Consider the following 16,736-nt stretch of genomic DNA (forward strand, 5'->3'; position numbering starts at 1 on the left):
TGATCACCACTTTTGGTGTAATATAAATTTCTGCTATCAATTAACAGTTAATAATAACCAATACAGCTCCAACATTTCCAATTTATACATAGCCTAATTGTAAACTCAGGACACAACTAATCAGCACTTACCTTATCGAGTTCATTTGAAAGTTTCTTGTTTTCCTCTGTCAGCAGAATCTTTTCTCGCTCATACTTCTGTTTGAACTCTGTTTCAAATTCCTCTCTCTCACTTTGGCTAAGAAATAAAATGAAGCAGAATTAGAAAGTTTCTTATTCCAAAACTCATTACACTGTTCACTTATAGACAAAAAGATCAATACACACACCAGCTGAAAAGGAAGTACTATGCTGGTAATACCACAACCTATTTAAGTAATGTATTGTAGGGCTGTAAGATGGTGTGTTTAATATTAAGACATTGATCTTTCCTTCAGTATGGAACTGATGCAGCTCCACTGAGCTACTGTTTATCATCAATCCACTTACACTTACTACATTGTTCAGATGAACCACCCCGACACTGGGTAGCTGTAATTCTGCAGCTCAAAGCACGTGTCAATATGCTGAGAGGCTCAGGGTAAATTCTCAGCTCACAGAAACATTATTCTAACTTTGTATTGCTAGAAATCCAAGTTTCACATAGAGTGACAAGAAAAATGACCATGTTATGAAACCAGAACATACAGAAGCTAAATCAGTACACTCACAGCTGGGTCAATAATGAGGAAAGCTTATGCAGGCTAGTTTTTGGACAATTTAGAACAGACAGGACACACTGGAACTGTTAATTCAGGTACTATATGCCTACTATCGCCCAAAACTGGGTGGATAACCTACACACTAAATATCACCAGATTCTACAGCAGGCTTGGACCATTCTTTCTGAGAACAAGTTTCAAAATAGCTGTTCCCCTCAAACCTTCCCTTTCCCTGTGAATGTCACTCAGCAGAGGAGAACCCCTGATTAATTCCACTTAACATCAGCTTTGATCTTGCACAATGAATAAGAGACCCTGAAAATAAATGAAGCTGCAGGTGCTCTGTTTGCCAAAGAACACCGTAATTTCCTGAAAGTGGTGTTACAGCAGTGTTTTGGACATGCAATTTCCACCTCACATCCACTCTTTTCAGACTTGCTACATTTGCATCTTGTATTCACCATTTCACTAGCTATCCAGCTAACTGGCACAAAGTTCATCAGTAGGTTGATGGAGCTATACTATAAATGTCAGAGATGCAGTAAACATTCAGCAAACACCACTGTGCAGCCTTAAAAAGGTTTGAAAAAGTACTTGGGATAAAAGGGTAGCACTGTAGAAATAAAATCCAGGGGAAACCTTGTCCTGAGCACTGTGATTTTTCTTCTGGGTACTGATTTGGATTTTACATTGTACAACAGAGATATTACATCCTTGCCTCTTTTTCTGAGCTGCTGAACTACTAAAGCTCTGCCAAACTGACAGAGCACCCTTAAAAGATGAGACCTTAAAAGATGTCAGTGGTTACAGTGAACCCAGTTAAGAGTAATGCTGGTTTGAATTTCCTATTCCTAATTTAAAATTCATTTAGTGCTTCAACCACTCTTTGAAATCCAGTACAGCATGTTAAGACTCATGGTGAAATTGTATGTTGCTAGGCATCCTTTGAAACGTAACACTCCATCCTAGTAAAGTAACAGACTACCCTTACTGCATAAACGCCAAGTTTGAAATTTACCACCACTTCTTTTCTGTATCAACAGATTCCATGCATATGATGAGCAGTCTAGGGAAAAGGCAGGAAGAGATTAAAGCATTGGCTGTCAGGGGAATTAATAACAGGTCCTGCTTCTGTTTGCAAGGCACAGATTCAAAGCTAATTCCTCAGACAGTAGACCGAACTAAATCTGTATTTATTTCTTTTATTTAGCTTTTATGGTTTTCTTCAGGGTTTTTTATTCTCTATTTGTCTAAAATTTGTTCTTTTAAGGCTTTAGGGCTCAAAGCAGCCATAAATAGTGGTGGGTTAAGGAAGCTTTGGAGCAGTAAAATAGCCAACATACTTGTAGTTTTCTGTATTTTATAGTCTTAATTTAACTCGTGATTGTCACTAACTCAGTAAGTCAGACTGCTATAGTGTAATACAGAAACAAAGATACATTTTAGACATAGGAGAATGTGGGTGCAATATATCACACCCAAATATCAACTCAGAAAAGCATGGAACAGACTCCATAGGCATACCTTGGACAGCCAGGAAGATCAAAATAAGGCATTTGCTTTGAAACCTGGTACCCTCCTCTACCATCAACCTTTTTCTCTCATCTGAAATTTAGCTCTGTATCTGCCCTTCAAGTTTAAGAAAGCATACATGATCCACCTTTCTTTTTATCAGTAAAATAACTCTATCAAACCACATGCAAGCAATGTCAAATACAGCTTCATGGTATCACTCTGTCCCTCCAGCTCTTTACTGCAGCTGTACAAAGTGGAGAGATACTCATTGCTTTGAAACCAAGGAAAGCAGACTGGAACAAACACCAGCCCCCAGGCTTCTTTGTATCACACAATTTAAAACCCCCAAACGCTGGGTGATAGAGCTCTCTGCTTCATAAATCTGCCATTAAATGACAGGTTTAAAAGAAACTTCTACAAACATGATTCTAAGAAATGGAATTTTGTGCTAAACAGATCACTGGCCTGATATCACGCTCCTACATTCCCAATTTTAATCGCACGGAGGTTAGGAGACTTTAGCAAAGGGCAAGTACAGAAAGGGAGTTTCTCCCCCTTCAAAACTTACATTGTTGAAATAGCAGAAGAAAACATAAATTTGAAGGAAACAAAGAAAACAATACCTATTTTTAAAAAATAAACCAGAAACTACCCACAAGCAAGTTACACAAAAATACTGTGCACAGATTCTGACCACGCTCTGACTGACCCTTGTTTAGAATAACCTACGTAATTCACTCTATGCTATAAACCCTCACGAAGTAATGCGACCACACCCTTTTACCAAAGCCTTTCATAAGCACTAAAGATTATTTTTAGACCTCCAAAATGTTTTTGCCAAACTGTATTACACACACTTTAACCCTCACACCCACCCCAAGCCCATTGCTGAAATAATTCCAGCATAAAGGCCCCAGGTGCTTCCTCTTCAACTCTCACATTGAACACCTCTGAACTGGAAGGCTCACAAAAGGCTCTGCATGCCTGACCACAAAAGCTAAAAGAAGAGCAGCTTCTTCCTAATGTCTAATTTAGATCTCCCCTCTTTCAGCTTAAAGTCATTCCCCCTCATCCTACCACAACATTCGCTTGTGTTAAGTCCCTCTCCAGTTTTCTTTTAGGTGTATCCAGCCTATGAATACCTGTATTCTAGGAAGGAATAGCTCACGCACTGCATTCTAAGTTGCATGATCCACTTCCCCTGGTGCAAAAGGACTATCAGAGAAGCAGTGTTTCCACCGCTATGGGCATAAGCTTTATTTACTACTTATATTTAAGAACTCCCTACAGTTTGGCTAAGCTTTCAGCAGGAACTTGTTATGCCATCTTGCTACAGCAGCAAAAAGCAGCACCTCTGGTAGTGTCTATAAGCATTCTGAATTTTTTATGAATGAAAATGAACACATTTGATTTATGAGTATTTCCATCACTACACTATCCAACAGAAAAACTTGTTTTTACTGATGAACGCCTCGAAGAACATTCTCAAGGCCAGTTATAAGCTCCAACCATGTGGGAGAGAAAAAAGCAGGTCTCTAACAAAATTACTGTGCCAGAAGAGATAAAGCAGCTTAATGCCTGCAGTAGTCTGATGACTGATATTAACACTGGATGGAACCCAGCATGGATTAGCCTTAGTCCGCATTAAGTGGCTGTCCCTGTGCTGGCAGAAATGTAAGCAACAGTTGATCTCTAACACCATTTTGCATCAAAAGATGAAACAGAAGAAAAATGTCAAAAAACTCTTTTAAACTGCAACATAAGCTCCAGGGGTTAACCTACCCCAAAGTCTGCAACTCAAGTTACATACCTTGGATGGTCAGCTAGGGCACAAATTCTGCAAAATTAACTGTTTCAGGCCAGGGATGTACATTTTTTGGTGGTACTTTGTTTTTAAAAGGTGACTGTTTTCAACCCTGGCTCAGCCAAAATGCACCTGCCTGTATTACAGTGAAGGAAGTGACAGTGTGTTTGGAAACACAGCAGGAGTCTTCAAAAGATATTTTCAGCTTAAAGGTAAATTCTATGCAATACTCACTTTTCTCTTCTGGTTTTCTCTAACTTGTCTTTCAAAATCATTATCTCCTTCTTGAGGGCAAGCTGCTGGCTCTCTGCATCCCGCAGTTCTTTCTTCAGGCTTTTTATTTCATTAGCATGCATGATTTCCCGTTTAGATAGTTCCTCTTCATAGAAAACACTTTTCTTCTCCAGGTCTGCCTTTAATTTAGTGATCTCTTGCTGGTGTTCTATACTGCTTACTCCAGGTGAGCGACCAACCTGTTTTTGCTAAAATAAACAGCCCTAAATTAGTACTCAAGGATGCAGAAAATGAAGCTCAATAACAACTCAATATTCCTAAGCATATGTTTAGAAAATATCCCATTACAGATCTGAGTTAAACACACCTATCCCAATGTTCTTGAAAATTTGTTACAGCCTAAATCTGAACTGTACTCTTTATCAGTTTGTGATTTAAATAGAGTAATAGATTTCAATCCACTGAAAATTTGATCATCTCTTTAAATATCTCTGGCCCCATTCTGACCCCCCTTTACATGCAGTCAGAAAGTGACCACAGAATTGGAGGACTTTAATGTTCCCACTCACACCACTGATAGCAACAAGTTCACGTGACTTTGAGGAATGCAGAATAAGGACTATGATATACAGACAGCATATTTTAAAGCACAGATAAGTAGTGGAAGAGCTATACTAAGACAAGCAGAGTCTTAACTGAAGGCTAAAATCTAGCTACAGAAACACTATAAGGATTGAATAGGTCAGGAGGGAAACCTGACCTATTTTACTTAAACTGATCATTTACATCAGAGTGGATTAATAGGAAAAACAAGCTTTAAACAATAAGAGTAATTACTTCACTTCTCGCAGCTGCATAGCTCTCTTAGTGAGGTCTTCTGGCATGTCAATAGTCTTTACACATTGCTTCAGGATACATACACATTTGCACCAAATGCTGCACTCACTAAACTCAATGTCCTGCCATAACATAGAGGAGGAGCAAGATCAGGTTCAAAATGAGATAGTGGCATGACATGCACTGAAATCCAAGTATGGAAATACTTTTGTATGTAAACACATGTATAACTTGGTTTGGATTTTTTTCTATTATTTAAATCTGTAATTAAAGCTAGTCTAAGGAAAGGAAATTACTTAATACAAACACTGTGCCTTGAGATAGTGCAGGTAACTGGAAAACCTCCTTCCTTACAGTGACTGACTCACAACTTTGGGAGGATTGAAGATACTTTGTTAATTATACCTCCAGTCGTACCATGAGATATTAAAAACCTTTCAGTCACCCTTAATTAAACATGGCTTTGGGTACCAATTTCCTTTTCTTGATGTATGAATAGACTTTAAGAGCTAAATGTCATTGTGGAACATTCAGATGAGCTGAGTTCCTAGGAGAAAGCTGGGCCTTGCTCTTAGTATCAGCAGAACACCGAAGAACCCCCTAAATGTATGAGCCAGATTGTGCTGCTACCACATCGTTTTCTGTAACTCATCAAAACAACCATCTGTTTTGATCCAAGAGTAAAATCCTGTCCTTGGCATGCACAATGTTGAATTGGAGAAAGAAGATGCCACCCTAACAGGAGATGGTTTGGAGAAAGAAAGAATTAAAAAAAAATATAATTTATACACACGAAAGAAAATAAAAGAAAAAAAAGATGATACAGAAACTTTCTTTCATGCATAGGCAGTTAACTACTGAACTTGTTTGTTACTGCCCAACATACTGAATTGCCTACTCATATATGGCAATGCAGCACATAAGTTTAGGCTGCGCAACATCATCTATCAGGTATGTAAAATGTTTTGGTGGTGGTTCACATTTTTTTTGCACAATGAAAAGGTAATACTAAGACAGTAAGACAGATGGTGCAGAAGAACTGAAAGCTGGATGGTGTTATGCAATGCCTTATACAGAGCTAGAGTAACAGAATAAACAGAGTACACATTTTGAATTGATGTAAGCCTAAATTCCAAATAGGTGTTTCCACACATGCCTGTTTCAAGTGGACAAATGATGCAAGAGAGACATAATGTATTGCCTGGTACACAGGTAATTTAGATGCTGTTGAATGCACCCCAGGATGCAGTTTGCCCTCTTGGCTGCCAGGTCACAATGCTGACTCCTACTGAGCCTTTGTTTTGTATATCCAAATACATGACACACACTAGCTCCCCTTTGTCCACGCACTTACTGACAACTTCACAGAACCCCAGCAGGTCAGTGTTGTTTGCAGGATTTGGCTAGATGGGAGGCGCGCTGCCTTCTCAGCAGGCTCTGCTTCATCCATGAGCTCACTGACCTTATTGCTGACTACAGCCTCTACCCCTTTCCTAAGTTGCACCCACTCTTCCGCAGTTTCCAGGACCTTCTGGATAAGGGTTACAGTCGCACAGTGGGCCAATATAAGAGGGTGCATGTCCTGGTCAATAGTTCTCTTACTTCTCACCTGAGTTCCTCCAGAACCCCCTTGGTGAGGCCACTGGTCCGGGGGTAACTTCACATCTGCCAGCTCTACCGCTTCCTGCACATCTGGCTCAGAGCAACCCAGCTCATCTGACCAACCTGCTGCAGAGCACACATTCTTTGTGGCAATCTCCCCTGCTTCAGCAGTAAAGTTGGTCACACCAAAAACTCACTGAGTGTTTCTGCCACACCTCTATCAACTCAGAGATTTCCTTTTCATCCCTGCCAACAAGCAGCCCCATGAGTTTCTTAAGGTGGCTTTTTGGTTTTTATTTAAAGAACTTCCCACAATCACTCTGAACATCTTTTGTTAAGTATTGGCTAAATTCTCTTTATTTAGCCATCAACATCCTGTTTACACTTGATCTGCCATCATTTATGGGCTTTTCTATTCTCATTTAGAGAAGCTTCCCTTTTTACATTACATATTGACCTTTCTCTATGACAGGCTTCTGAACTTAACTATGGACAACAACCTCACATGATCCAAACTGTGTTCACTGAATTACAAATTATGACTAAGAAAGCTACAAGTCCCCTTTCCTCTTCTGATAAACTTGGCCTGGTGTTATAAATCAGCATATCATTTATTATCAACAGATCTCCAATACATTCTTCTCGCCTTCAACTGTCATATAAACTCTTCATTGATGGCGAAAATTCATGAAAGGAGGTGAAATACATCTTAATTTTCAGATAACCATCTGAATTCACAGCAGTAAAAACTTTATAAATCCAGACTTCATAGTGAATGGATTTCCTTATTTTCATTTAACAAAGGAAGGCAAAATAAAAGAATGCAAAATAACCCCCAAATTCTCTGTGTACTGACTCAATGTTGACAACTGGCCCACGGAATTCTAATTAAAGAAACATGTTTATTCATGTAAATTAATGCCAGAATAGGCCTAACCTGACATTTTGCAAAGGAAGTGTAGAATTCTCCTGGTGAACGAACACTGCAATGATCTTGCTGTAAACGAACAATAACCCTGATGTGAAAACTAAAAACTTTCTTATTCAATTTCTGAGAAAGTCTATTTCTTCAAAGCACCATATAAAATGCTACATCATAGAATAACAGTTTACATTCTTGGCTTACTTAAATTTCTGCTCCTAAAAAACACATTACACATGTAAGCAATCTCATCCATATAATGCCTTCATGCTCAATGCTGTTCTTGTGCAAAAACATCTCAACTCCTGGCTGAGAGGCAGAATACACTAAAACTTCTCCTTTACAGTTACATCATATGACAGCTATTGCGGAGGAAACACCATCTTTCTTTTGACTGACACACTGAGGAACAACACAGTACACCAAAAAACCTATACAGAAACCTGCCTAAGTTGCAGGTTTATCTTCAAATACCCAACCATCCTTCATGAAAAAAACCCTAAACAAAACCCCCCAAACAAATGGTTTTGCCAGGTAAAGTTAAACAAAGTAATAATGGGAGCAAACGGGTAAGAAATCATCACATATTAAGAAGTAGTTCAGTGAGCAGTGAACACTCTGGCCTGAAAAGTACATTAGGCAAATGTTCATTTTTCTGGACAATAATGCCATGCATGCTTGCACTAATATTCAGCATCAACTGGAGACACAGACTGACAACACCCTTTTGTCCTACATCTGAAAGCAATCAGACAGATCCAAGTCCTACTTGACTAGTAACTTTGCAGGTGTTAATATCAAAATAGACTAACCTTTAGCCCTTCTACTTCGCTTTCCAACTGTTTAGAGTACTGTTCACTTCTCTCTCGCAATTTCCTGTCTTTGGATGCCTCAGCAGCTGCAGCTTCAGCTTGGACTTCCAGCTACAAAAGTACATAAGTTTTTAATAGGTAGGATTCTTTTTTTTCCCCAAGAAAAATTCTATTGATGGTATGCAATATAAGAGGTAAATCTTCAGCACTAAACTGAAGACTTTAAATTCTTAGCAAACAAAATCTGTACTGTTTGAAACAAAGAATTAAAGACTTACAGTTAACATAGAAATTATTTTGCCAGAAAACCTTACATATAGCTACTATTTCATAGATTCTAAACAGACTTCTCACCACTTACTTCTTTTTTAAGTCTCTCTGTTCTGCGTAACTCTTGCCTTAAACTTTCTACTTTTTGCATCACCACTTCCATTTCTTCCTCCTTATCTCGGAGCTGGCGGGCAAGCTTTTGTTTTTGGGAGTGTAAGTCTGTCAGCCGCTCGTTCATCTCTGAGAACTCCTGCATTGCCAATTTCCGCTGGCTGTGTGCATCTTTCAGCTCTTTGGCTTGGGATTTTAATCTGTCACTAGACTCTGCCAGTTCCTACAGTTTAAGAAAAGAATGAAGTAACAAACCTAGAAAGCTGCAAGGCCAACTCTGTGTCTGGATGCGCATCTAACACTTTCTCCGGAGTGAATAGAAACTACATATTCATGTCTTTTCATGAATGCATCAATGACACAGATTATATGCCTCTACACATAAAGAAAAACGCCAGGATTTACTCTATTAAAGTTAGTAAAACAGCATAAATGTAAACCGAGTAGGAATGTACTCCATTATTACAGGTTAAACACAAAGGCTTTCAAGCATCTGCATTAAAATATAAAAATACCTTGCTTCCTTAATTAAAAAAATATTATTAGCATAGTTTTTCAAGAGCAACTTAAATAAAAATAGTACTTATCATAGCTGCTAAATGATTAAACAAAGTTTTTGCATTAACTGAATGGCAAAGTCTGCTCTATGAAAATTTCTACTTCAGAAGCTTTTGAAAACTGACCTGCAATGGTGAGTACGATTTTCACACACTGTACCTTAGTATCAAATGCTACAGAAAGCTTGGCAACAAACCACTAGTGATTAACAGCAACATACGACAATCATCCTTTTAAAAGGTCTCACACGAATTAACAGTGCTAGTGCTGTGATAACTCTACAGCACAGTACATTCACAAAGCTTGCTGTGACCTAGATCTGTGCTACTACACTACAAATGAAGGACTACAACAGCTTAAATGGCTTAATGAGGTTCAGCCAAACCGGACCAGAACAGAGAAGCAAGGAAAAGACAGTCTGAGGATGAAAAGAGCAGCAGGAAGAATTATTAATATTTGGCTCTGTTGTCATCTGTACAAATTTAAAAGCATTTTCTAAGGTTGTTAAAACAGGTCCTAATCGCTACATGTTTTAGAAGAGAGATGGTCTTTCTTCAAGAAACTGGCAGCTTTCAAGGTTATAAGAGCCTTAAGGGTTAAAAGAAAGTGTTAAATACAGCTGCCACATCAATATTGAGTGTGAACTCCAAAATACTGGGCCAATATAATAATGATGAGAAAAAGGCTAGTGTATTTCACACCTGATTACAGGTTGATTTAACTATGAATATAAAAACAAGCCATGAAAGACAGTGTTGTAAGTAAGAAAACAAGGAGACATAAAAGAAGAAACAAAACCCAGTATTCTTTAACTGTAGCTATTTCAAATTACTTTTCAATCTTAAGGTTTGGGCAATTTTTCACATCTCTCTTCCAGAAACACTTCTGTGACACAGCCTTAATACCATATTCTTGACATTTTTTTCCCTCCTACAGTCTTGCCCATACTTCAGATTGTATCAGTCATCTCCAATAAGTTCTGCAAACTACTATAGTTATCACCTTAAGCTGAAGCTGTAAAACCTTTGCAAGCACCAAGCAGTTTAGACCATGGAGTTGTTCACTATTTGGAAGCAGCCACCTAGGACCACCCAGCAGTCATATGCACAACATGTTAAATAACGTCCTTGTCTTCAAAATAAAGGCAGAAAGCAAAGTAGGTCACGCTACACATTTGTTATCTGCTCATTAATTTTACTGCTGAACATTATTTCAAGCAAAATGAACAAAAATAAAATAGTCTTCAGGGTTTACAAGAGTTGCTGACAAATTGCTTTTACCTTATTAAGATCTTCTCTCTCTTGCTTCAGCGTTCTGACCTGTTTCTCAAAAGCCTTTATTTGTCTGGAAGCATCATCCAACTCCCGCCTTGCAGTGCTGGCCTCTTCTAGCTGCTGCTCTAGCTGACCAGAATCTAGAAAAAGCAGCAGACATCTAAATATCTTAAGGAAAAAAAAATGAATCATTATTCTAGAATACCACAGTCTAGCTCCTTGAAGTCCCCTTCACTATTTGTTCTGGCTTCCATTTAACCACAAAAGAACGTAGTTCTTATCTGGTTTAGAATAGGGAGTAGGTTGTTTCAACTGCCATTATCTGTTTTTACTGTAACAGAATAAAAAGCGATAACTTGCTGCAAAACAACACAGAAAATGATAACAATTTGTCTTTTCACTTTATAAAAATCATGCACTATACATAATTCTGTAATGCATGCTTTAACATGACCTATACATTTGACTTTTATGCACTGTGATGTAATATATAATGCATCTTTTATTACACTGTAATTATAAACAGTCTCCCTCCTCCCCCCTCATTCTCCCAGAAAGAAACAGTAAAAATAATGGGTCACTCAAGAGCTGGCAAGTGTTCTCCTGTCAATACACTTAAAATGAACTTCAGATGATTTTACTTATTTCTAGTATGACAAATAGTTGTGTTTATGTCATCTGCTTTATTACATCTATAAATACAGGCAAGCTATTACAACTATCACCAAGTGCCAGTTACATGACAGTACATTTCTACACCACAGCAACATAACATCATATAAATGCACTGAAACGCTACAACATGGAAGGCTGAAATGGCAAAAATATGGCAACTGAAAGTTTCTAGCTAGTGGGTGTGTTTTTTCCTCTCCTAGTCCTTCACTGAAAAACAGGAATTTAGAGCAAGATATAAATGCAGGTGGGTTAATTCCAAGGTCTGTGAAAACACCAGACATTTTGCCTTTGATTTTAGTTGTGGCAGGTCTTCAGACCATGTGGTTTTAGCCCCAGAACAGGAACCCACCTATACTCTTCTATATTCTTTTACTACATTTTCATAAACGCAACCCAAAGAGACTGGCTCCTGGAGAAATCAAATATAAAACCACAGACATTTTGAAGAGCTGTAATTTCTGAAACACAAGAATTTTATAAGAAAACGAATACCATTAGCTTATACCCAGACAAATATTCACTATTGTTTTAATTCATTGACTCTTGTTTAAAAACTTAAAAGAATGCATTTAAATAAGAGACATAGCTCAAAGTCAGAAATTATTAACACCCTTTCTTATGTAGCCTACTCTGAAGTCACTAGCAAAAAGAAAGTTTATATATGGCTCTGCTGAGCCAAGATAAATCTCCGTGCATGAACTACTTTGTTCCACTGCTCTGTTTTCTTCTTCCATCGCTGCCCTTTACATATTTGGCAATATTAAAGATTCCTCAAAGTTTTCTCCTATGTAACTTAGCGAACAAAAATTACAACTTTGACCTCAGAAATTGAAAGCAGATGGGAGCTTGTCATTTCCTGGAAAACCAGATAGGCAAGAAAAATGTATTTTTCTAAGGTCCCCCTGGTGACACTCCAGAATTTGACAGGATTTCGTGTTCATTTTTTATTACCTTTTTAAGCAGGTGTTTACTCTTACAGCTCCAGAAGAGGCAGTAAAACAGGTTAAAGAATATAACCACAAGCTAATTGTGACGTATGTGTAGTAAACAGTAATTTTCCATCTCATCACCCTAGTTACTGCTAACATTTTAGCTAATATATGCAAACACTCACTGTAGGATGTTATTGCATTACATTTAATTGTCCAAGAGATGAGCCCAAAGCATAAAATTCAGCTGTGCACCTGACCTGAACCTTCTTAAAGTTCATCACATCCAGATTTGGAAATTCAGGTTATTCTAAAAGCCACCCAGAAAACTTGGAGCTAGCTCCCTTAAATTTGGAAGCATTCAGACATGACCCTCATTTGGTTTGTGCCTGTATTCTGTCATTACTTGAGTTCCAAAATCTATCTCACAAAAACAAAACCCCATAAAAGCAAGCAAATCAGAACAGTCTCTTTGCCAATTTGATAAATTTTGCCTACAACTCAAGGCACAAATTGAGAGTCTTCTAACTAGTGCCTGTATTGTCTGGACCACACAAGGCATTCAGTATATACTTGGAAAGATCTAAGTTCTGCAGTGACTGGGGATGGATAAGACAACTTTACATCTTCCTCATTTGACCACATTATTTGTTTCCAACCCCAAACTAAAAGCACATATTGTATCTAGCAATAAATATACAAATGTATATGTAGCGTGAAGCAGAAAATTCTTAGTGGACAGTTAACAAAAAACCTTCTCAATATTAACCACCTTCACCAGACACTGACAGCTTTAAATTTGGAAAGAGGTATTGGGTGTACTGGGGAATGTTACCACACTTTTTTTCCCCCTTCCATTACCAAAGGAAGGGAACAATACATTCAGCAATGAACCAAACTCTAAGCTGCAGCTCAACAGTCAAGAATAAAAAATAATTTAAAGCTGATCCTGATGCTTTTCTATGAACGGCTGGTCCCACCCAAAAGCTGGTCTTGTAAATGTTGCTGTTCAGTGGTCTCAAGGAGCCAAAACCAGAGCCAAGGACTGCTGCAGATCAGGGGTTTCCGATCCTGTTGTCTTTTTCCTCCTTACAGCAGCAAGTGGAAGGACATATGGCTGGAGAGAAACTTCACAGAAACCTTTGTGCTGACATAGTGCCAACATGGCATCACTCAAACCAGAGGGATCCTCCCTGAGCTAGTTAAGCCCTGTTCAGATCCAAAACTACTGCTTATTGTACAACACAAAACTGCCGCATCATGCCAGAGCAGCTGTCCAACTGTACATTTATAACAGACTTTCAGACTACACAATTTTAACAACGTATAATCTACATGCTGCAGTCTGCAGTTCATACATAGCATGTTTCTCCCCCATAACGGAGTGGCAGAGTCTAAACACACCAACCAAAATGTCTGGAAGTTAAGTTCAAGTTATTCTTTCTGTGGGTGCTGCTGCTGGCATTCCTGACACTTCCAGGAACTGAATGAAGTCTTTTCACAAACATAAACAAGAACAAATCCTTTTTGTAGTTTCCTCCAACCTTCCTCTCTTTCAAGCTACCTCTGCTCTCAAGATCCTATTTTGAAGAAACCATTAGGGAGCAGGAGAGCAGAAGTCCTATGCTGTGAATCAATACAAGAGACAATTCCCTTTAACTTCATTCAGAGCTTCACATCAGGAATACTGACTATTAGTAGCAAACCTTTAAAGTAGGATATAAAGATATTAGCTACACAGATAGCAAATTCGTTCACTATTAGCTATATACAACCTGGTGGTGCAATAAAAGCTCTCCCTCTGGAAGTTCTTAAAACATGTATTGCCAAGATCTGGGACAGTAAGGCTGGAAAAAGACGGACTTGAATACATCAGGTATCTCTGAATCTTCCCTTAAGTGTCTCCAGTAACCTCTTTAAAAACATAGAACACTGGGCTAACTAGATCTTTGCTTTTTGACTAGTTTGAGAGTTCTAAAGAAAGGCAGTATGACATTAATTAAAGCAACTGAGCTCTTTGTCTGCACGGATTTCAAAAACACTTTTCAATCTTAAAGTACTGAGATAGTTGATAGCCAAATTTTTAGTTATCTTTGTGAGCTCTCAGAAGCAAAGGAATTAAACTGAAATGAAATAAATGTTCGGGTTTGTGAGAAATGAGAGCTCGCTAACAGCAGAGCTGAGAGGTGGCTCTTCTCCCACCCATCTCCCTTTCCTTGTATGCTTCTCCTGTCCACATTGTGCTGATTTATCAGATCGTAAGTTGATTGAATTCTTTTTATCTAGATATTCTTTTCTTGTTTAATCGAGTGAATTAAAGAGAGTCTGGTGCATGCACAGTGAGAGGAGAGTTCATGCAGATGTGGGCAGGACCCGCTTCAGTGGCAGAGTTTTGTTTGGTCAGTTCTGCTGCTCATGGAACTGCAGACTTGGCGTCCTCTCTCATGGAAAACATCCTTCATTACTCCCTGCCACTTGAAAAACCCAGTATCACTGTAGTTCATGCACACAGCCCACCTCCCAGATAACCCAAGCTTTTCTAAAAGTACTGTTCCAAGATAATGCTCAGAAAACCACATCTGCAGCTTGAACAAGCTTTTAACTCCACATCCAGTTACAATGCAGTCACTAACAGCACACTACAAAACTCTGTGGTTTCAAAGAAAATATCATCAAAATTGCAATCACATCTCCCAGACTTGGCCCATTCAAGGAAAATTCAGCAGAAAATAAGATACTGAAAAAAATCAACTGATACTTAAATCATAATAAAACATCCTTCTATCAAATAGTTTTAATACTATTAAAACTAGTAGGCTGAAGTCTTCACTCCTCATGTTTACTCACATAAGCAAGAAACAACACCTTCCTTCCAGTTTAGTAGACATGTATCTGCACACTCTTGCAGTACACAGTGCAGGAGGAATGAGGGGGGAAAAAAACCCAAACCTAACTACTACTATGGAAATTGGTCATGGTTTCACAGATTCTAAGGTACAGCCTGATTCACATCCATGTAAATGAGCAACACCACAACTTAAAACTTGTGGAATTTTACCACTAGTAACAGTAGCACAAATCATTGAAATCTTCCTTCTCCCTTGCAACTGGAATTAGTCAAGTACTGAATATGAAGTTGAATTTGTAGAAAATGTTGAGCTACCAATGAAGAGTGAAGGATAAAATAAGTAAAAATAGACTGTGAGGCTCTCTTAGAAAGCAGAGTAGAATGAGTATTACATTAGGAGAAAAAAAGTCATGCTATAATATTGTTTCCTGTTACATTTTTACATTAATATTTACAACATACCTGTTACCTGTTTCTTCAACTTTTCGATTTCTTCTTTCAAACTTTTAATTTCTAGATCTTTGCTTGCTGTTATTGGGCCATCCACTGTTGAGTACTGCAGAGCCTGGACTGTCTGGGTTGACTCTAGAAAAAGATGGAAGTGGGGTACAAATTACATGCCTGATAATCTGAGGGGTTCAAAGATATATTATTAATAAATCAAGACATGCCAAATGACTCTCCATTGAGGATTCTACAATTCATAACTTCCAACTGCTAAGTGCCATTTTTTCAGTACTTGTCAGCTCGACAAACTAAGTTCTTAGAGGTTTGAAGAATGAAATCTTTATGCCAGACTAACCAAGGCATGGTGTGAACAAAGTTAGCATGTTATCAGAAGCTGCATACATGGGATATTTTGGGTATAAACAGTAAGAAAAGTTTAATTTGTCAATGGAAATAATAAACAGAATTCTTTTGTGTTAGAAAGCTTTCCAGGAGGTATATTTATTTTTTCCCACAATATAAACGTACAAAGGTTATACAAAGTACCTTACAAAGCCGCAAGTCAAAAAAGTGATTGAATGGATTTTTTAATGACTGTACCTTGCAGTTTCCTACTAAGTTCAAGCTTTTCCTGTTCTAGACGTCTTATTCTCCTCTCATAAGCTTCTGTTGCTAAGCTATCCTCCAAAGTTCTTTGAATGCTGGCATCAAGATCCATGGAGGGTGGTCCAGCTGTCAGTCTTAGACAGCTGCGATCTGAAAGCACACTGGGGGGAAAAATGAAACAGGACTGGATTTTACAACAGGTTGTGTTTAAAGTAATTCTTTAAAATGAACCAATAAATAGTTTAAATTGTTGATGACCATGTACTTTATTATACAGTCAAATACCACTTTGTTAGTATGCACACATTAACATTTTAATCCCTTTTTACCTAGCATGATTATCTCCTCAATGCATTTTTTTGTTACAGAAAAGTGCAGAAACTCCCGAGTAAAAAGGATCACTATGGACAGTCTACATCAGCCAGGTAGCAAAGAGCAACAATGTAGATAGTTAGTAAGATTATAATAACAGTTTATTTTAAAATATTCAAGTTCCCCCAAATACTTTAATGACAACTATCACAACAAATGGTGTGAAGTTATCATATGACAACCAGGGCACATACATACCAGAAATGCTGTGGCCCTGACT

At 38.1% G+C, this 16,736-nt stretch overlaps 1 protein-coding gene across 9 annotated transcripts in view; it reads right to left on the reverse strand.

Moving 5' to 3' along the window:
* Window positions 1-16,736, reverse strand: part of CDC42BPA (CDC42 binding protein kinase alpha) — a 180,000-nt gene that overhangs the window by 56,272 nt on the left and 106,992 nt on the right. For 8 of the 9 annotated variants that reach the window (XM_062605752.1, XM_062605753.1, XM_062605751.1 and 5 more), the window contains exons 11-17: window positions 16,139-16,305; window positions 15,554-15,676; window positions 10,646-10,779; window positions 8,788-9,030; window positions 8,427-8,537; window positions 4,254-4,501; window positions 132-237 (exon numbers count right to left, since the gene is read on the reverse strand). In XM_062605752.1, coding sequence (XP_062461736.1) covers window positions 132-237; window positions 4,254-4,501; window positions 8,427-8,537; window positions 8,788-9,030; window positions 10,646-10,779; window positions 15,554-15,676; window positions 16,139-16,305 — 1,132 coding nt within the window. The remainder of the gene's footprint in view (window positions 1-131; window positions 238-4,253; window positions 4,502-8,426; window positions 8,538-8,787; window positions 9,031-10,645; window positions 10,780-15,553; window positions 15,677-16,138; window positions 16,306-16,736) is intronic. The other variant, XM_062605756.1, reaches the window with a different exon arrangement.

This window comes from Pezoporus occidentalis, unplaced genomic scaffold (assembly GCF_034315485.1).
Source record: "Pezoporus occidentalis ecotype Australia unplaced genomic scaffold, CSIRO_AGI_Poc_V1 ctg93, whole genome shotgun sequence".
In the NCBI taxonomy this organism is placed as follows: Eukaryota; Metazoa; Chordata; class Aves; order Psittaciformes; family Psittacidae; genus Pezoporus; species Pezoporus occidentalis.